We start from the raw sequence: 22642 nt of genomic DNA on the forward strand, positions 1-22642 counted from the left end.
GTCTTTTTTTTTCTAACCACTTTTATTAATTTTTTTAGCGTCTGGATCATACTTATCACATAACCTTCATCCATATACTGATATTTGTGTTTGAATCTTAATAGAAAACATTCCCCATGCTTAACCCACCTTCCTCCACCCCCAGGTGGAAAGTTAAAAAAGTAGGAAACAGTAACAGACCATATTAGTAACATTTGATGCGTACAGGAACTCATATTAATACAGTGTCCCCTTGTGATGCAATCCACCTCTATGATATCTTATTGCCCTATTTCCCCCTTGTTACTTTTTGCTTGCCCTTTCGTTACCCTCTGTGGAGTTACAGGTGTTGGTTTTCGCTATTTAGTTATGTCTTCACTGACTGACTCACTTTTGTCAGTGCATAATTCTAGCATCATCAGTCTCCATGCTCTTAGGTCATCTTCTCATTTTTCATCTTGTCTAACTTGTTTCATCCGGATTTCTTCGACTCTGGCCCATTCAAGCATATCCCATAGCCATTCATCTTGAGTCAGTGGCAATACAACGCCTAGCCAATATTAGCCCAAAGGTCAAGATTTTACTACTAAGGGGTCGATTCTGATGTTGTTCGGAAGGGCTCCAACCCGTTCCCAGTTCCGAACGACCAAGTACGATACCTGGAAACCGTTAGGGCTGACCGGATCGGTTCCGAAAGGCATCCGGACAGGACAAGCCTTTCTGGAGCCGATTCGTAAAGCTCTATGGACTTGGTTTCCGAACTAGTGAGTACGATGACCGATTCGGACAGCCTCTCTGATTTGGTTTGCCCAGAACAAAACGGCTGCCGGAATCCGTCTTTGGGGGCCCGGAGCAGGCCCTCCTTCACCCTGGGCCCTGCGAATCGGATCCATGGGTGTACCCATGGGTCCCCACTTTCCAACCATGCACAGTGTGGCAGGCACCATGGGATGCCTGCCACAGGGTATAAGGTTTCCCCCAACCACCCCTTTGTTCAAAGGGAGCCTGTGTTCACGTTCGGAATACAGGCTCCCATTGACATCAATGGGAGTCTGACCGAATCGGATCCGGATGCATTGGGATGCATCGTATTCGTTCGTTCGGACGCCCCCGATCCGAATCGTACGGAAAGCATTCCGGAACCGATTCAGTCGGTATGCTTTCCGAACAAGATCGGAATCGGCCCTAAGTTTCTTTTTGGCTGGAGCTGGAAGTAAACCCAGCAGTATCTCCTGAGGGTTACCTTCCAGTTCCCAATTTATGACCTGTTTATACCTGAGGTCTTTAGTATGGCTTCAGTTACTATGGCTGCTTCCATTTTTGTTTAGTCGAGAAAATAAGACTCCAGAAATGACATGGGTCTAGAGTTTTAATTTAAGCATGTGAGATGAATATAAACTGTACAAAGAGATTCCTTTGTTATGAAGTCTGCATGAGACACTCCCAGCATGCTTGGTACAACCCATATACTTGAGCTGATGTGCAGATGACTTTTCTGGTACTTGCTATCTGACCAGTAAATGTATGCAGGAGAAAGAACTAAAAAAAAACACTTCTTTGCCCCTGGGACCATGCCTATGTTTCCTTCATACCATTTAGAGGTGTGCAGCCTGGAGACTGCTGCTGTAGCTTGACTTATAGACATGGAACATTCCAGCCGCTTTTGCTTCCTACTTTCGAAGGTTTCTCCTCCCTGTGACCTCACAAAAGAGACCCGTGTGTTTAGGGTCATTTTTATTCAATTTGCGGTGGCTTCACTTTAACGTCTGCAGCCTGCTATTTTGCCACCTTCTCCTTCCAGAACATTCTTCAGTGACTCGCGCTTTGGTCTCAGCTGCTGAATTGGCTGATGTCATAGCAGATGAAGGGACGCTCTGTTTATATAACAGCATTGGGCAGGAGACTGGTGGCCACCGCCATGCCATAGGAGCTATGCGGCAAGAAAATGAAAGCGCACAGTGAAGTTCCATTGAAAACCTTCAAGTAACGTTTTAACTCCTATGAATAAACCTGATAAAAAAATATAAAGCCCTAAGTAAGGTCATATCGGTGGGGCAGGGCGTGATTGATTTTTTTAATGCAGTTTCAAAGGGGCTCTTCTTTAAGTTATAAATAAGTTAACCTGATGCCTTTTGAGATATGTATATGTTTTCTTGGTAAACTACCTCGAAACAGTTCAGCGAAGGCAGAAGGAATTTACTTATTCTTGTTGACGTGCAAGATAAGTTTGACAGGCCCATTACATACATGTTTCGTTTAATTCACGTGCTTAGCCCTCCCTCCCCCCCTCTTTTTAGGTCTCTCCACAGTCATGGACATCAATATACCAAAATGTCAAGGGTAGCGAAAGTAACATCAGACGCCCTTTGACCTTAATGAAATCACTTGTACTGACAACATATGACCTTTTACCCAGAAGTCGTGTCATATGACCTTAACCCCAAGAGCATCATAGTAAGTAACAACACTGCAGTTCCAAATACCTGCATGACTAATATAACAAAAGCACGTTTATTTTAGATACCATCCATAGTAAGGTGCTGACATGATCTTTGAAAGTTCTGGGGTGTGATATTGGCCCTGATTTGCCGCGAGTGAGTGAAGCAAATGAGCCAAACCTCTTCTAAAAGGCCTGTGGGGTCCTGCCCCAGAGAAATGTTCGAAATATTGAGATTAAATAGTGTATTTTGAAGCACACATTCGCTTACATTTGTTAAAAAGCCATAGGCTCTTAACAGTCACTCCTTTAATATTCAAGTCCTTTCACACTCATTCGTTCTCGCTTACTCTCAGTCTCACTCACTCTGACACACACACTCACTTACTGACACTCAGTCTCACACATTATCACTTTATGTCACTTTTACTCACTTTCACACACATTCTTACACATATTCATACATTCACACGTACACAAGCTGTCTCCCAATTAAACACACTCTCACCCGCAAGCATGCACACAACATACATTTAAAAGTTACATACATTTTTTAGTTACTTACCTCAGCAGTTAGGTTTGGGAAAGCGCCCAAACAGTGAATATCCTTGCTTCAAGCAGTAAGTTTCGAGATATAGACTCATGAAGAGCCCCTGGAGAACTTTTACACTAGCTGCTTGACCAAACCGAGCACATAGAGGCCTCTACCATTAAACACTATAGCTAAAGAGACCAGTTGGGACTGCAAGTGGTCCCCGTTGAACTCTGTCCTATGACTGGGATACCAATTCCTTTGGCCAGCTGGCCCTGTGACCCGGATCAAAAGACTTTAGACCAAGTCCTTTGATGTCTAGGTCCATTACTTGATTGTGACTGGAGTTCAAGTTCACCTTGAGTTTATTGGTTTCTTGTCGCTACAACTGCAAAAACTTCACTTAGCGACACATTCAAAGCACTACCTTAACTGACAATGTGAGCACCAGCCTGTGTTGAGCATGTTAAAAAGGTGTTGTTTCCTGTACACAACGTCAGCCTGGTTTCACAAAGACACTTTTTGTCTATCTGATGTCCAAGTTATGTACCAACTGCTCCACCGTTTGCTGGTAGACATAGTTTTGATGTGTCCATCTAAGATTAGTGGGGCATTTGTCATGGCAATTCATTAGCTGGTACTACCAGCAGTGTGAGTACTGTAGCTGTAAGGAAGTGCCACAAATTGACACTTATACCTTCCTTGATGGATTCAAGATACCTGGATTGACAACCCAGCTCATAGCTCACCTGCTAGGCAGCGGTAACCTTTATGTGTGTTTTTACAATGTCGGCCTTAGATTTGTTTCTTGCTTTATTTGGTCATGCTGTAGACGCTCAAAACTAGGTTGGTGAAGCCTTTTTCAATTAGAAACTTGTGCCTTGTTTCATCAATGAGATATCTGTTTCCGTAAATAATTACTACGGATTTTTGCATCATGTACGACTAGTCTATAACTCTAATTTTGTTAGTGATTGCATGTTATTTTTAGTGATTGCTGTCTGCGTTAGCAGCCGTAGGAGAGGCTGATGAAACATCGAGAAACCAAGCATGTGACACTAAGAGCTTTTTGCTAATTGAATACATTCTCCCCACACGGTGGTTGTCTTACCCGTGGCGTGTGTTTGAACTCTCGAGGTGCGCTGCAGCAGAATTTAGTGTTATCTGAAGGCTCAGAGTGCAGCACGTCAACTTAGTTAGACAGTTGCCATGTTTATGCAAAAACGGTCACTTTGCTTTCTGTTGCCAGTAAGAAGCTTGCCACTTTTAGGAGACAATCGAACATTTGACATGAAACGTCACGCAGCACGTGCTTGAGGCCTGTCGTGAGTCTTTTTTCTATTTCACCTTCTGTAACGGCTCTCGCTCATGCAAGTTGTGGCTTAATAAAGCCACGGGCGTTTCATCTGCTCCCTGAAGCGAACACCACCTTGTGCATTCTGCAGCAGTGCTTGCAAGAATGTGTTGCCATCTTAAGGGAGGCAAAGCTAGGTGGCACAGTAGGTCTGCTGTGCAGTGGAGATGAGCCTGCTCCAATTGTGGGTTAAACTGTGATTTATTTGTGCTGGTGATGGGTACCAACACTCATTTTTAGGGAACAGAAGTTACTTTTCATCACCAGTCTTTGACTTAGAGCACAAGAGAATGGCAGAAAAGGGGAAAAAGTGGATGGAAAACAGCGGCTAAGGGAGAAAGTGAGAATGAGAAATAACTTGGAAGAGTGAGATAAAGTGAGAGGAAGTGTACAGTAGGAAAAGTAGAAGGCAATAGATGGAATCAATATCAGGCAGCCTTGGTGTCCGGCAGGACCACCAAGGGAAGGCAGCGGGTGAAATGCATTACCAGGGAAGCTTTCTGAAGGTCCCCAAAATATTGGATGGGTGCAGGGCCGGACTGACTACCGGGCAGTTTGGAATGCTGCCGAGCTGGGGGCTGATTTCACTGCAGTGGGGGCTGATTTTGTTCATGGAGACCTGCGTGTGCTTCAAAATAATGAAAGCAAAACGAATTTTGTTTAGTACTCGCAGGTCCACATCAACGAACTCAGCCCCCAGCTCAGTAGCATTCCAAACTGCCCGGTAGCCAGTCCGGCCCTGGATGGGTGGCAGCACCACTCTATGAGCGCCCGAGAAAAAATTTGGGCCTGAGCATTTCTTTTCTTTTTTTTTTCTTTTACAAATTGTGTGCTGAATAGATCTATGCCAGCATTGTGCGTGGCAAATGTGGACAGTAGCAGAATCTGACCCTTGATGTGAAGGCTGTATCCCTATTGGGGAGGCAGGACCAAATTATTTTTTAGGACTAGTGTTAACCAAGACCTTTTTGATTTTATTAATATTTTATATATGATGCACTGACTTCTAGTGGCTTTCAGCCAGTCCTCTTCACCCATTGGTCTGTTTATTGTGTCATCCACATTTTTCTTCTGTCAACTACACTATATAGCGTGGGGCAGTGAGTCAGCCCACTTCAGTCAAAGGGTAACTTCCCTGTGAGTGACAGCATTCTGTCCATTTACAAGGAGGACACCCACACACAAAGAGGTTCCCTTCAGTGCCAGGAACCACTATGGTAATGTGTGCGTTTTGAGACCAAAAACAAATTGATTTTAGTCACAGTTTGTTTTATTTTACCTTGACGATGGCCCAGCAGTTTCAAAACTATAAAGTTTGGCAAAAACTATGACGAAACAAAATCTGAAGTGACAAACGCAAAAGGCTGGTGGCCAGATGCAGACATATTAGCTCTGAAAATGCTTGTGTCTTATATACGAGAGGACTAAAATGTGAGGGACTTCGTCTGATACTGCCCTGTTATTGTCTTTCCTTCTGATTTGCATTTTTTTAAGTGAAGAAGAAGCCTTAACATTTTCATCAGCTACAAAATCCGGTTGGTATTAATGAAGGGTCTGTAGTTTCTCCCGAGTTCTGATGCAAGTGGACTATTTTAAAGGCAAGACATGGTCATCTTCTCCACACAGGGGTTGGGGGAGCATGAAATGCACTCCATTGAGATGCTCAAGTGCCCTTTTGCAATAACCATCTCATACTTATGCCCATATGTTTCTTATTTGCCAGTTGTATATGCTTCTTAGAATGATATATATAAAATGGCATTTTTGATGAAAATAATTATTTACCCAGTGCAAAGAATCTAGAGGTATGTGCTTGGCTAGCTGGTCTCCTAAAAGCTGCACGCCAAATGAAAAATGAAATTGATATTTTCATGTATTTTTTTATGGAGATACAATGGCGAATTATTTTGTTTTAATTAAATGGACATGTAAGGAATGAATAGTTGAAAGGGAAGTGTCTCTACAGAAAAATATGTACAATTTAAATAAAATGGCATGTGCTACCATAGCTAAATTGTTTTCATTTTATTGATATAGGATGAAAGACCAGAGATTTATAACAGTAATGCGCAGGTTACACAGATGTATGTTATTGGCAGAAGTTGCATCAAATCACTCTGCTTTCTTACCACCTTTGTGGGGTGAAGCACCGCTCAGATGATTTCTAATTGTGTCTCGAGGAAACAGGTGGGGAGGGGTTATTTTCTTTTTGATGTGATATGACTATATGAAATTTGTTTCTTGAGTGCCCACATTTTTCAGTCTGCATGAAGGCCCAAACGTCTCGCTTCACTCCAGTAAGAGAGTCAGGCCAGAGACATTAGAACCTTCAAATGTGTTTAGCAAGTTAGTGAACAGTCCAGGTCCTGAAGAATGAGTCACTTTTCAGACAGTACTTCATTCTGGGGCTGGACTGCATGACAAAACAGAAGTTTAACAATCTGCACCTGTCAAGTGTTCTCCTGGTGAATGACACACTTTCTGGGTTATAAAAAGCGAATTGATGCCTATCGTTTTATGTGCACCATGCTGAGCCCAAGCTCTCTGTTCACTTGCCAGTTACATGGATACCTAGAAAGTGAGCCGCTCACAGTGCAGCTGTTCATCGGGACGGCTGACGACCGCCTGTTGCGGCCCCATGCATTCTACCAGGTCCACCGGATCACCGGGAAGACGGTGTCCACCACCAGCCACGAGATCATCCTCTCGAACACCAAAGTCCTGGAGATCCCACTTCTACCCGAGAACAACATGCGAGCAATGTAAGTGTTTTTACCCACCATGTGGCTGCTTGTCATTCGTCCCGTCAGAGCATGAGTTCAACCATGTTTATTGGGTATGAAAAGCCATTTTGTTTCTTATGCAATCCAAAGTACTCTTTGAGGCCCTTTACACATTGTTACAGCTGTTGTATATTCTCGTGAAATGCATGAATGAAAACTAAACTAGATGTTCGGGCAGATTTACTGACACTCTGCAACGAGTTTGTATCACAAATTGACACAAGTGCATGGTGTTATTTAGGGATTTGCTTTCCAGTACTGAAAAACCTGTTTGTGCTGGAAAATATACCCAAAGTAGTGCCAAGTAATGCTAATCTATTTTGCCTCAATGGGGATGCACTATTGGTGGTACATGAGCATTCCTATGCAACCATCAATGGATTTGATGCAAATCCCTGTCTCCCAACATTGCTAGAAAGGGATTTGTGCCAGAAATTAAAAGTTTTCTTTTCTCAAAACTTTTCTGACTGTGTGTTTGTGCTGTACTGTATAGCATACATATAGAAAGTTCCAAAATGTTAAACTATTTCAAAGCATCGTATCTGATAATGGGAGGATCCTCTTCTAGTACAAAACCTATGCTTGACATCACACACAAATTGACGCAATGGCAGCTGAAAGTGTGCCAGGGAGAGAGAGCGCTTTAGCTTAGTATATATGGGAATTTTCCACACTCCCGCTTTCACGCTGCACTCCATTGAATTAATTATTTTGGGAATTTGCCCCGAACAGTTGTATTTATTTATTTGCTTAGTTATTAGCTTAGGGTGTTTTGGACAGTGATGTGCAGCCATTTCAGACCTTCAGTGAAGTTCGCTATGGATAGATCAGTCCAGTCTATTCATTCCAGGCAACTGGGAAATTCCTTACAGTTTTCTTTGAAACAGTCTCAGAGATTGGATCTCGTAAGAGTCTCATTGATTGGACAAGTCGGTTCCTTGGATAAGGGCTGTTCCCATTCAGACTGGACTGTGCTGAAGGCACTTTTAAAGATGTACATGTTTTTGTCATTCCTGAACTTGAGGACGTTAGGTTGGACTCTTAGAGCGAGGTCTAGGTCCTTAACTTGTAAGAGTCCGTGACTTTGCGAGATTTTCCTCCATGTTTCAGACATGTGGAATTATTTTGGCAAAAATATGCAGCATTTTTGGACTACACATTTCAGATGTTTTTGAATGAATATTTTTTGATAACACCTATGAAAACAAAAACCTTTACCCAAGGCCACATTTTATCCTCATTTCATAGGCCATGTGTTGCTGCATTGTATTTTCTTTTCAGAAGCAAGAGTACCATTACTGAGTTTAATGCTATCAACTCTTACTTCTGTATAACTCGTAAAATAGTTCCGACTTCGACAGAAACATCAGCGCTGGCAAAAGAAAGCAGAAATGGCAACAGTTCTACTAAACTGCCAACACCTCCAGAGAAGTGGGTGACATTTTGCTAATGTGGTGCGAGAGCAGGAGGTTGCCTTCCTTGGGAGGTGGTCATCATATCAAGAGCTTGTGATTATATTAGCAGAAATAATCTTTTCAACCTGCCTGTTACTTACCAGTGTGATAGCTATACATTATATATCCCTATAACTTAATCTAGGCAGTTTCATCTCTTCAATGGCCTTATGGCACCGCGATGTCTCTCAGGAAGTATATGGTACTCTTTTTAAAGCCAATTAAAAAAATATATTTGCTGATTGCCATCAGCCTTACCCTGAGACCCATCACGCTGGCATTTAAAGTGTACCACAAGCAAGTGAGGATCCCAAAATAAATACTCTATAGCCTCTGAAATGCAGAGCAGGTTTTACATGGTGCATATCGCCCCGGGTAGTCGCATCCTTTTCCATAATCAGAGGAGGCCAACCGTTTAATTTCTATAGGCCACGGTTGGAGGGAAATTAATGCTGTGTGACAAACAAAGCTAATGTTTCATAGTTGGATTTGGCCATGAAATCTCACCATTTCCTGTAATTTACCGATAGTCCCTGACAGTCAAATGGGCCAGCAAGCCAGGGGTTTGGTTAAAGTGGTATTAGTCAGCGCTCCATGGATTATGTGTTTAACTATGATGAGAACATCATCTTTTTGTCTTTTCTGAGCAGCATTGACTGTGCCGGAATACTGAAACTTCGCAATTCCGACATTGAGTTACGGAAAGGAGAGACTGATATCGGAAGGAAGAATACACGGGTGAGGCTGGTGTTCCGTGTCCACATCCCACAACCCAATGGCAGGACCCTCTCTCTGCAAGTGTCGTCTAATCCAATTGAATGCTGTAAGTAGCCGTATGCATCTTATTTTGACTGATATTGCTGGAGGTTACTTTTTGATTCATGAATAGTAAACCGTGTATTCAAAGCTGTTTCCTTTCCTCCTTGACTATCTCTTCTACCACATTTCTTAATTATCTCCCCTGTCCTTATTTGCGTCACATTTTTTCTGTGATTAGTAGAGGCAGGCCCCTACCCATAAATAGTTACTGAAAAATTGGTAGGATAGAAGAATTTCTCAATTTGAAAGAGACATGAGCAGATATTGGCAGGCAGACATTTTTGAAATGTTTGTCCGTATAATTACAGTCAATTTCCTGTGTCCAAGTAGGTAACAATTGAAAGTTTTGACCACTCATCGAACCATCTATTCTTAAAGCCTGATGCACTCAAAGAGACAAATACAACTGAATTATCATACCAGAAATGTATACCTCTAAAAAACTTTTCTTTCAAATTCCATGGTTCATGAAATCCATATGTTGTGAAAGACAGTTTGGCATACTAGGGGCCAACACTAGTAATAAATATTTTTTTTGCAGCAGCGCTATCTTTGCATTTTTTACTGTGGTGTACTTGACAGTCGTTGCTGTCACCCAATTTAATGGTGCTCACCTCATTGACTCTAGAAGAATTAAAGGCTCAGTTGGCCTCCCCGAATTCAAATTCCCTACATAGCACTTCATGTCAAAAGTAGCAGGAAGTGCTCGACTCGCTCAGCATCTACAATTCGTTCCTGATATTCGGAAAATAGGAGCAAAAGTTCTACCCAAAAGTAAATGTTTATTTATGTGTTTAGTGAAATTCAATGCCTACTGACAACAAACCATTAAGTTTTCCTAATTTACATTAAGTAGTGCAAATATCATGTTAGTGAAAATACAAATATATTGACTTCGTTTATATCACAATAACTTAATTTACATAGAAGTAATCTTATCTTAAATTATTATGAGGACCTTAACTTACATTAAAATAACCTACAATGAAAGCATTTAGATATCAGCAATAAATAAATATAATATATTTCCTTGTATAAACAAAAATAGTATACTGGGTACTAAGACCGCCAAACTATTACGTTTTTTGAATTAATTAACAAACTTTGTGACCCTAGATTTGGGTTCAATAGAAACATGACTATTATCTGAGGTATACAGCTGACATTAACAGTAACTGTTTAAAATGTAAATAACTTTCATATTACAGTACCCAAATTAAAAATTGTGTGGATCACTTGATGGCAATCCAACAGTGTGTTCTGGAACTTGTAAAATACATGAATCCTTTGTGTGACATAAGTTAAAAATGAGGCCTAGAATTAAGATCTATGATGGCAAAAAAAAGTAAAAAGGAGCAGGAAAACAATCACAATTCCAGGCTGATAAAAGCCCATCATGCAGAAAAGATTTGGGCAGACATTTGAGCCTCTTACAATTGGAAACAAGCATTTGCAATGCAATAGGTCTCGCATTAGGAAAGTGTGAGCTATTGGTATTGTAAATTACAACTTTTTTTAATATCTGTTAGCTTTGAAAATATATAATTTAATAGCATTGTTATTCACAAAGCCAATAGCTTATACTTTCCTAATGCAAGTCCTATTGGCTATGGCAATGCTTATTGGTAGCAAGCAAGGACAGTGCTGTTGTGGTGCTGAGTGATGATGTGGTTGGGCTGAGTGATGTGGTGGTGTATTAGAGTGATGTGGTTGTGTATTCGAGTGATGTGGTGGTATCCCAGAGTGATGTGGTGGTGTCCCAGAGTGATGTGGTGGTGTCTCAGAATAATGTGGTGGTGTCCCTGAGTGATGTGGGGGTGTCCCTGAGTGATGTGGTGGTGCCCCTGAGTGATGTGGTGGTCTTCCTGAGTGATGTGGCGGTGTCCCAGAGTTATGTGGTGGTGTCCCTGAGTGATGTGGTGGTGTCCCTGAGTGACGTGGTGGTGTCCCTGAGTGATGTGGTGGTGTCCCTGAGTGATGTGGTGGTTCCCCTGAGTGATGTGGTGGTGTCCCTGAGTGATGTGGTGGTGTCCCCGAGTGATGTGGTGATGTCCCTGAGTGATGTGGTGGTGCCCCTGAGTGGTGCCCCTGAGGGATGTGGTGGTGTCCCTGTGTGATGTGGTGGTGTCCCTGAGTGATGTGGTGGTGTCCCTGAGTGATGTGGTGGTGCCCCTGAGTGATGTGGTGGTGTTCCTGAGTGATGTGGTGGTGTTCCTGAGTGATGTGGCGGTGTCCCAGAGTGATGTGGTGGTGTCCCTGAGTGATGTGGTGGTGTCCCTGAGTGACGTGGTGGTGTCCCTGAGTGATGTGGTGGTGTCCCTGAGTGATGTGGTGGTTCCCCTGAGTGATGTGGTGGTGTCCCTGAGTGATGTGGTGGTGTCCCCGAGTGATGTGGTGGTGTCCCTGAGTGATGTGGTGGTGCACCTGAGTGGTGCCCCTGAGGGATGTGGTGGTGTCCCTGTGTGATGTGGTGGTGTCCCTGAGTGATGTGGTGGTGTCTGTAAGTGATGTGGTGGTGTCTGTGAGTGATGTGGTGGTGTCTATGAGTGATGGGGTGGTGTCTGTGAGTGATGTGGTGGTGTCCCTGAGTGATGTGGCGGTGCCCCTGAATGATGTGGTGGTGTCCCTGAGTGATGTGGTGGTGCCCGTGAGCGGTGCCCCTGAGTGATGTGGTGGTGTCCCTGAGTGATATGGTGGTGTCCCTGAGTGATGTGGTGGTGCCCGTGAGTGGTGGCCCTGAGTGATGTGGTGGTGCCCCTGAGTGATGTGATGGTGCCCCTGAGTGATGTGGTGGTGTCCCTGAGTGATGTGGTGCCCCTGAGTGATGTGGTGGTGCCCCTGAGTGATGTGGCGGTGCCCCTGAGTGATGTGGTGGTGTCCCTGAGTGATGTGGTGGTGCCCGTGAGCGGTGCCCCTGAGTGATGTGGTGGTGCCCCTGAGTGGTGCCCCTGAGTGATGTGGTGATGTCCCTGAGTGATGTGGTGGTGCCCCTGAGTGATGTGGTGGTGTCCCTGAGTGATATGGTGGTGTCCCTGAGTGATGTGGTGGTGTCCGTGAGCGGTGCCCATGAGTGATGTGGTGGTATCCCTGAGTGATGTGGTGGTGCCCCTGAGTGATGTGGTGGTGTCCCTGAGTGATGTGGTGGTGTCTGTGAGTGATGTTGTGGTGTCTGTGAGTGATGTTGTGGTGTCTGTGAGTGATGTGGTGGTGTCCCTGAGTGATGTGGTGGTGTCCCTGAGTGATGTGGTGTTCCTGAGTGATGTGGTGGTGTCCCTGAGTGATGTAGTGGTGTCCCTGAGTGATGCGGTGGTGCCCCTGAGTGATGTGGTGGTGTCCCTGAGTGGTGTGGTGGTGTCCCTGAGTTATGTGGTGGTGTCCCTGAGTGATGTGGTGGTGCCCCTGAGTGATGTGGTGGTGCCCCTGAGTGATGTGGTGGTGTCCCTGAGTGATGTGGTGGTGTCCCTGAGTGGTGTGGTGGTGTCTGTGAGTGATGTGGTAGTGTCTCTGAGTGATGTGGTGGTGTCCCTGAGTGATGTGGTGGTGCCCCTGAGTGATGTGTTGGTGTCCCTGAGTGATGTGGTGCAGCAGCACAGAGACTGAAGCTAAAAATACGCAGGGTTGAGTGCTACAAAGCGCGTTCAGTTTATCAAAGCACAGAATGATGGAGCCGGGAAAAAGCAAGGGTAAACAGGAAAACACAGGGAGAGTGTATAATGATAGAGGCAGCGAGGGCAGGGCCTTGGACAGCAATCAAGTACGGGGTCGCGAAGGCACTGAATGGGAGAACACTGAAAACGCCCAGGGCCAAGGAAGGAAGATGCAAGCACACGGGAGAGCAGGCGGAGACCAGAGGGCAAGGAGTAGCAAGCAAAAGAAGGTTCTTGGCATTGCTGTGGCGGGGGAGCGCATTCCTTTGAAGTCTGATGTGGGGGCGGGGGAGCGGCAACCTTTGAAGTCTGATTGGGGGGGGGAGTGGCAGCCTTTGAAGTCTGATGCGAGGCACCGACAAATGGTGGTGTGTGACGTGGCTGGCGCTGTGCACGCGCATTGGTCACATGAAATGTGTCTAATCCGCCGTTTTGGTAGACTGTTCTTTTCCCCTTACTATAATCTCGCCGGAGCAATGCACAAGCGCATTGGCTCAGGCGAGACCTAAAAAGGACAGAGAGAGAGCGGGAGAGAACGAGACAGCGAGAGGGACAGAGCATGAGAGAGAAAAGAGAAATAAAGAGAGCGAGATCGAAATAGAGAACGAGAGGCAGGAAGAGAGTGAGAGATAAAGGGAGACTGAACTGGAGAGTGATAAAGACAGAGGAAGTGACAGAAATAGAGGGGAAAATACGAATAACTAAAGGGAAACGAGGGACAGAGAGGGGCAGAGAGAAAAATAAAGGGAGAATAACAGAGAGAGAAAGAGAGGAGAAGACAGAGCAGCTGACTCTGCTAGTTGCATAGAGCAATATCTAGTTCAACGAAAAAAGGGAACTCCCAAATCCATCTGGCTTGGACTGACACTGACCCACAAAGTCTAATGTGCATAGGAAGCACATCACCCCAAGGCAAGTGGGTTGACAACCAAATGTTGATAGGAGCCCGCTACCCTCACGGTAGAGAGGAGACGTCTGTAGGGCAGCTATAGTGACTTGCTATATTGTCATATTTGCAAAGTATGTTTTGTTTATGGGTGGATAAAATCAACATTTGCACCAAGCTGTTGATTTGTGGTTGCCAGAGAACACACACATCCCGCCTGCTGGAGTGACTCATGATTCCTCCTCTTCAATGGCTGGCTTCAATGGAAATTTGTGTTTTCTTCCTGGGTAAACTGCTTATGCGTAAGAACAGAGGAAATCCTAGACCTAATTTGCTGCGGTATATTGTGAGATGCTCAAATTTGTGGTGAAAATTGAGGTTCTAGAAGTACACCGGAAATTTTAGATGCGAGAATAGCCTCAATGACATCATTCAAGGCCCAAGGGACTTGCAGCCGTCTTCAACTAAGAACAATATGCATCTCCCACGCGGGCAGTTGGCCAAGTGTGGAGCAGAAGAAGATTAAGATAAATAAGAGGAAAGCTGTCCATGCACTGGGGCCCACATTCCTGTGGCCTTGAGGTTACTGATGTCAGTGGAACATCTCAGAAGGATTTACATCCTTATAATATACTACTTAGAGAAAGTTTATTCTAACTAATACTAGTTGGGCTTACCCATGTGTCATTTGGTCAGATCACGTATTGAACCGTGCAGTAAATTACAACGTTGAGAAAATGAAACTGATGGAATTAGGCTTCTAAATAGCTCCCAAATCCTCCCTGAATGCCATCCAAACCTGCATTTACATGACTCATGTAGGCATCTTTGGTTTGACTGCTGCCCACAGTTGAGGTGTCAGTATTTACGCGAAATGTTGTAAGTGCACTGCTTTCTGCATAAGGGATTGGGAAAAACTTTGCAATAGTTTTATATTATGCTTACTTCTAGAGTTAGTTTGACCCAGGAAGGAGGGCGTCCATGATAGCCGTCATGTGGGTTTAAGTCTGGGCACTTACATTGAACGTGGTGAGATAAATGTTGAAGTCAAAGGGATGTTCTCTCAAGTACAAACCTACTGCAAACCTCTCCCATAAGAAAGGATGTGTTATGGTTCTGCTTTCTGATCATGTGTTTCCATAATGGGTGAGGACAGATGAGTGAGTCGTGGCAGGATGTGGGCTGCAGGCAACAGTCAATAACAGCCATACTTTAACCAGACCAAGACAGTGTTAAAAGGACACAATCTTTTTTTTTTTAATACAGAAATCAAAGTGGTGTGTCTCCTATCAAATTTGTGTATTACTTTATTCCTATGTTGGGCTACCGACCCACTGAGCGACTGCAACAGTACCCACAGTTGGTTTTTTAATATCATTTGCACCTTCCTGGTCGAGTACTGTTTTTGTTGAACCCAAAGTGAACGCAATGGCGAAAGAGCAAGCAGAAAAGTGTGAAAATTAACCCTGTATCGCACTCCTTAAATGCTCGTACCAGCATGATTGTATACAGCAGTGGCCCGTCTCCTGCCACAGTGACTGGGCAGGCTGGGCTGTAGGAAGGAGGAGGGAGGTGGCGAGAGGGGTTGGGATTGAGGAGGGGGAGTGGGATTGGGAGACAAAATAAATAAAAACTTACCTGAACAACTCCGCCTGCCGCATTGGGCTCTTCCGCTTTTCCTCTGGGCACAGGCTTCCGGACGGCACTGCGGCCAATCCTGACGCTGCATGAAAGCAGCGTCGGATTGGCCTGAACGCCGGCAACTTGCACTCCCAGGCAGACTGGGAGCCTATGCCTGCTCTCTCCAGCCTCATCAATGCAGCGGGGGCTGGAGAGAGCTTCACTGTGCATGACTATTTGGCCGGCCTGACATGGCTGGCTCACCCCTCATGAGCAGTAAAGGGGGTGCTCACCACTCCCCCACCAGCAGTGTCATCCCCTAGACCCGTCCCCAAGACTCGTCAGAGGTCTGGGGTCCAGAGGATTAAAATAAAACTATAATAAAACGGGTTTACACCCTGTTTTATTATTGTTTTATTTGCTGGTGGTGGCAGGGAGGTGCGGCGCTCCTATGCTCTAGTGGAGTTTCCTTGGTCCGGAAACAAGCATCCTGGGACCGGTTTCGGGCTAACAGCCCTCATCAGCCAAGCTAACTTGAATCCAAAGGCAAAGTGAGCAAGTCCTGATGAAGTGAGGTGCACTACTGGTAATGTTCCTAGGATAGCCGCTAATCTTGTCTGATGTTGACAATATTACAACACTAACAATTTTAGTATAAATAGCTCTGGATAATTTTCACTCAACCTAAGTACCTCTCATTAGTGAAAACGTTGGAGACACCTGTATACACATATGTATATGTATAAGTATATGTATGTATAATATGTATGGATTTTTTAGAAAAACAAAATGTCATGGCTAACATCAAACCTAAAAATTCATGTTTTTCTTCTTTCTTTAGCTCAAAGATCTGCCCAGGAACTACCCTTAGTAGAGAAGCAAAGTATAGATAGTTTTCCAGTGGTTGGCGGGAAGAAAATGATACTATCTGGCCATAACTTTCTGCAAGACTCCAAAGTTGTGTTTGTGGAGAAAGCACCAGGTATGCACGTAATCAATTCTAATTTGACTTCCACCATAGCGAAACATTGATACAAATGAGTGAATTATTTTGACATCTAGACAAAACTTACCCTTTTTTCCGCTGTATCATTATATTCATTTCTATCTCTGCATATATAACAAAATGATACAAACATGGATAAATGTTTTCTTGAAAAATAGGGATCAATATTTATATTTGTTGTATGAAAAACAACATTCGTATATATCGGATTACTGGATATTTACAAACACATTCTAAAAATAAAACTTAGCTTTGGCTGCGTAATATTTTAAGAAATAATATCTCCGTTTTAAATAATGGCCTCCATTTTTGGGATTATTTTTCATTATAAGAGTTTCATAACCTTACAGCTTTTCTTTTGCTTGATTTTTTTCTGTTTCTTTGCGGATTCCAGAAGTGTCAAGCAATGCAAATGGCATCCAAGCTATGAGTTAAGACTCATCATTAATAGCCATGATACCATTCTCATCACTTACCGGGTTTGAAAGCAATGAAATGAAATACAGTTATCATGTAATCAGTTGCATAATTCTACATGCTATTAACAACTGATATAAAAATTAAATGCTGGGTGCAAACATATGATTGGATGCAAAGCAAGCCTTTGCTCATAGCATTCCCTCGGCAACATCAAATTTGCCGTCTTCCCATTTGCCCTCTTTCACTGTCTTAGTGTAAAATGTGAGAGATAGGGGAAATGTGAAGGGGCAAGAGGAAGGAAAGCCATGAGAAGAAAAGCAGTCAAAAGGCAGACATGGCCACCAGCAGTCTGCCGAAATAGTTTTTTTGTTTTTATTTATTTCCAATATTTTATTTGCATTTAAAAGCAATATACAGTCATTCAAATGTTACCTTGTCCTTGCAAGGGATAGAAAGAAAAAATACCACAATACGTAAGTAATAGAAGGAAGATATGCAGTGATCACCATGAGAGTTAGCAAACAGTCGTAGGTTATAGAATATAGATCCACCTACATCGAGGTTATATTTATTACCTCCGTGAATAATCACCCTCTGGGAAGTTAGTTTCCCTAAGATAAATGCACTTTTCTTTGGAGCCGCGTCAGAAGAAGACTACTGCATGCAGTTCCTGCGCCCCTCTAATGAACGGCGCCCTGGGCGTCGGCCCACCTCACACATGCTAAAGCGCGGACCTTATTTGATTTAGTGACTGACTGACTGACTGACTGACTGATTTAATATCAAATAAAGCAATTTGTTTTAAAATGGCTAAGTAAAGACAAAAAAACATAAAATGCTATGTGACCATGTTAACATATCTTTGTGTTTCATGGATGCCTTTGAGATCAAGTATTACTTGCCTTAACTTAAATCCTCCTGATCCTTCACCTTCCTATGGATGTTGTTTTTAGTTTTGAGACCACATAAATGTTGTACTTACCGTTAAAATATTTTTATTATGCTTGCATCTTTGTTTTTGGGCGTATTACAGACTTACTAATGAAATTAAATGTGAGACTAGACGTTCAGATTCTTACATTGCATTATGAAACTGTTAGCAAGAAAACATGGTGGGGGCCATTAGCAGCAGTGTAGGACTGCTTAAAACAGGTATTGCGCAACCTGAGCCCACCACCCCCCAAACACTCTGTTAAATCCAGGTTGCCCATTTATAGCTGCAGATCACATTTTAGGTGTAATTAAATTAATCAGTAAAAACTCTGCTCTGAAAACTAGCTATAATGGGAAAAAATGTTCCTGCATCTCCCTTAGTAAAGCTAATGTATCTGTTTATTAAAAATTAATAAAATACTTTGAAATAAAAAAAAATATCGCTCTGCATTTTCATCTCACTGCTGGCACACAAATGATTGAGGACATTCTGTTTTGGTACATTGTGACCACTGGAATTTGTTGAATGGTTGCGTTTGCTTTGCATGTTAGGTGTAAAACCTGTATTACTACTTTCAATATATGTTGATTTAAATGCATTTAATTTTCAATGCATTATAAAGATAAACGTCTAATTGGCACTGTGGTAACAGAGCACACATCTGGCACGATGGTACCAGAGCACATATCAAAATAGAAATATCTACTATCATAAAACCCATTCACATTATATTCTATTGTAGTGTACCACAGAAGAGAGCCTGGTGAAAAAACAGAGTTACGCTAATTGGAAGGCCGTATATTCAAGATTACACAATACAACCCTACCATAGGCGAGGTTTTGATTATTAATAACTTTAATTCAATATAATGCTTCAGAGCGCTCTTCTGCTGTTTCTGGGCGCTGTAAGTGTTAGTACAGAAGGAAGAATGGATCACTTGGCCTGCCTGAGATATGAAGTCATTACTTGCAGTTCACAGCAGATGTCAGTCGTGAGAATGAAGTAACCCAGACCACTTGCCGGCTTATTTACTTCTTTGCATAATAACCACATGACACGGATTACCGTTGTTATAATTTTCGTGTTCTGGAACGCAATTTTATTTCTGCATAAATTAAAAATTCCGTCTGAAACTTTGTAGTTTAGGAGTGACAGAAAGGCAGTTATTGTGGGGTTGAGTTAGGACGTTAAGGATAGTAAGTGGGTTTCTGTGTACAGCAAGTAAGTAAACAGCTAGAGTTTCGAACAGGTTTATTGGCTAAAGTTATAATTTGTCTCATCTTTAGTAAAATAAATGGTTGAGTCTATCAACTGAAAATCTGCTGCCATTTAATTCCACATGGGTGCAAACCAGGTGTACACACAGTAGCAGCTGCTACCGAACACATAGGGGGGAAGGGATTGGGGGTGGGTTTGGGGGGAATTAAAAATAAACAAATTTAGAAAAACACTTACCTGGATGCGGCCAGCCGCCACCGCCTTTCTTCCGTCATCGCCGTCCCCATCCTGGCTTCTGTAGAAGTAGGAAGCACCAAGGCTTCCTTGAGCCAATCACAACGCTGTAATGCAGCATTGTGATTGGTCTGAGCGCCGTGGTTCAGTGCTCGGACAGGGAATGGGACCCTGGGCATGTTCTCTCCCCAGCCTGTAATGCAGCCTGGGTAGAGAATATGCAAAGTGCACAGGACATTTTGGCCGCCCGGAGACGTCTGGCCAAAATCTCCTGCGCACTAAGAAGTGCCTACCACTCCTCTCCCAGCCTCTAAACATCCCAGCCCCGCTTGCCCCCAAACAACTGAGACAGTACGTTGAAATAAAATGAAAATAATATTGTTATTATCATTTTCTTTTTCCGTTTTTAATTGCTCACTCAGTGAGAAGTGGGACGACGATTCTCCGCCTTAGCGGAGGAGCCGCCACTGTTACCCAAAAGAAGCCCTCTGGTAAAAATCAAGTTTGAGAAAATGAAGAAGCTGTTTGTTTGCGTGGCACTAGTGCTTTAAACGGGCTGGTTCTATCCGGTACGGAGCACCGGCACTTTTTCATTTTGCGGAGGAGAGTGCCTGCACTTCTCAAGAGACATGCAATACCTTTAATTGCACTTCTCAGAAACAAGCAGTCACTCCGGTCCAGAGTACCTGCACTTTTATTTTTCTATAAGCACTGCGTGGCACTGAATGGAATGGAATGGACAGAGAGATATTTGATGAGAGAGAAATAGAGAATAAGAGATGGAACAGAAGGAGGTGACCGAGATGGAAAGATGGACAGCGAGGGACAACTAGAGAGAGAATAAATTATGGAAACAGAGAGGGAGAGATGGGGAAGGGAGAACGAGGGAAAAAGGCCTTGGGTGAAAGAGAAAAAATGACAGATTGAAAGAGAGAGGGACCAGAGAAAAAGAGAAAACGAATGTGTGAGAGTGACAAAGAGAGAGTAGAAGAGAGGAAATCCACTGGTGATCAAAGTCCTTCACATACCAGAGGCGGGGGATGCATGCTCCCAGTGGAACAGGAGACACCCAGAAAACACGGCCTACATCTGCCACCGAATTTAAATAAACAACATATACCACCCGCTGAGAAACCCAAACACAGACATATTGCTGAATATTTGCTGACGGTGCAGAATGCAAAGACGACCGAAGAATGCAGGTTCGGCGATCAGTCTGCAGATCGAGGAAGGGCGGTGCAGAAAGCAGGGCGAGACCGGATCCGACATGAGGGTCGTTGAAAAGGAGAAACACCACATTTCCTTATACACTGCCCAGGCTATGTGCAACAATAAGCTAGGCCGACGGGCAATACTCTGATAAATAACTGATTCCATAAAGGTTTGCGCTTTGCCGTCATTAGATGTAGAGGAGGTTGGAAAGGCCGCAGAGTTCAAGCTAAGGCAACACTGCCAAAACATGTGTCATGGCGGCGAAGCATTATTGAAGTGAGGAACAGCGAGACAGAGGTAGAAATAGAAAATCAGGGAGTAGGAAACTGATGGCTGGGGAGACCGAGCTTTAGAGAAAGAGGGCAGGAAGTGAAAAATCAGAAACCGGAAGTGACAGAGAGAAGAGTGTGAGAACTACTAAGAAAGAGTGAGAAGTAGAAATAGCCGACGAATGAGTCTACAGGTGAAAAATGAGAGTCTGAAGTATGTAGGAGGTTCGCCATGGAGAGAGATATGGGGCAGACGCAAAGAAAGAGGCAGAATAAGAAAATATAGGGATAGCATGTCAGAGAGAGAGAGAAAGATTGAGCAAATGAGAAAAGATTACCTTAGAGGGAATGGGAGAAGGAAATAGAAGTAAAAGGTATTATTAATAATAATATTAATAACGGTAATAATCTTATATAATAACTTATGTCTTAGATCACCCTAAAAGTCAAGAGAGTAAGTACCTTGAGTAACTGACATTGCCATAGCTCGATGCAATATTGCTTAGTGAGTAAACTACGTAAAGATAAGAGACTAGTCCACCATGTTGAGTTTCAAACCTGTGACACTTGCTTTATACAAAGATCATTTTAGAAGCCTGCTGGTGACAATGTTTGTTAGGGTGTACTTTAGTGAGGTTCAGCAATCACAGGCTAACTTAGCCCACAGAATATTTAAGGGTGAGTGTTATGAAGCCCAGACATGTATGAGATAGGTGGGGAGGCGGCTACAGCATAGTGTGCTAACCGTCATTGGTTGTATATCATCAGAGTACTGTATACAAATATATTGTCTGGCGTAAACTTTGTATCCTATATGTGGTTTATAAAAATATTGCTCAGTTGAAGTTTTATAATAGAAACTCTACACCTAGTGGTAGAATATATTTGTAAATGATAATTAGCACACAATATTTATGTCATACGATATTCTGACAATAATATTCTGTTACAACACGCTATTTGTGGCCATTTAGGGTGTGGCCCTGGGAGGCAGACATCAATAACTGAAACAAAACTAAGGAAGGTTGTTGGAGGAGGAAATACATAGCAGGATGCTGCAGTGTGAGTAGTGGTGAGTGCAGGGGTGTCCACATTTTCACTCTCTGTGACTAGGTTCCACTGATGAGGCGAGGATTACCATCCATCCTAGGTATCACATATCCCCAAACCACTCACACATGTTTGGGAGTAATTTCTGGTGTAGGGCATGTGTTTTTTCTGTGCTTCTTTTATTTACGCTTACATGTCTAGGTTGCCTAGTCATTCGTTCCTGCTGTGCGAGTGCTACTGAAGTGTGTGGTTTCCAGCAAAGTACTACAATTCATGGACTTCTTCACATTTCACAAACATACAGCAAGAAGTTACACACACCACTTATTGTGCCTTTGTTTCTTAATTCATTTGAAAATCCTTAATCTGAGGCACCACAGTAGTAAGTGGATTGCCTTGGTTTCTCCACAAGCCTAAGGCTTGTTTCACAAAGCTATTTGGGCTCGTAAGTCGCAAATAGGGCAATTTACAAGAGTAATTTATGATTTCTGGTTGATAAAGATGTGAATTTATGCTCATGAATTGATTTACTCGCATGGAAAATTGCACCCATAATTTATTTTACCTGTGGGTGAATCTACTTGGGGAAGTAATGATGTCATCTGTAACAGCTGATGAATGTGCTGTTTTGTGGGTATTCACAACATTTTTGCAGATAGTATCTCATGTTGAAAACGGTTAAAGATACAGCCATATCAAGGGGAGCTGTAAATCTGATCCAGCATATGAGAAGGGAGGGAACATCGTCAAAATTATTTCAGCTGATGTTAGGAAGGGGGTTTCTCCA

The 22642-nt window shown here is 43.2% G+C and overlaps 1 protein-coding gene across 5 annotated transcripts in view; it reads left to right on the top strand.

Moving 5' to 3' along the window:
• Window positions 1-22642, top strand: part of NFATC1 (nuclear factor of activated T cells 1) — a 401790-nt gene that overhangs the window by 140922 nt on the left and 238226 nt on the right. For all 5 annotated transcript variants that reach the window (XM_078687571.1, XM_078687573.1, XM_078687570.1 and 2 more), the window contains exons 4-6: window positions 6862-7064; window positions 9190-9362; window positions 16353-16493. In XM_078687571.1, the coding sequence (XP_078543697.1) occupies window positions 6862-7064; window positions 9190-9362; window positions 16353-16493 (517 nt within the window). The remainder of the gene's footprint in view (window positions 1-6861; window positions 7065-9189; window positions 9363-16352; window positions 16494-22642) is intronic.

This window comes from Lissotriton helveticus, chromosome 4_1 (assembly GCF_964261635.1).
Source record: "Lissotriton helveticus chromosome 4_1, aLisHel1.1, whole genome shotgun sequence".
Classification (NCBI taxonomy): domain Eukaryota; kingdom Metazoa; phylum Chordata; class Amphibia; order Caudata; family Salamandridae; genus Lissotriton; species Lissotriton helveticus.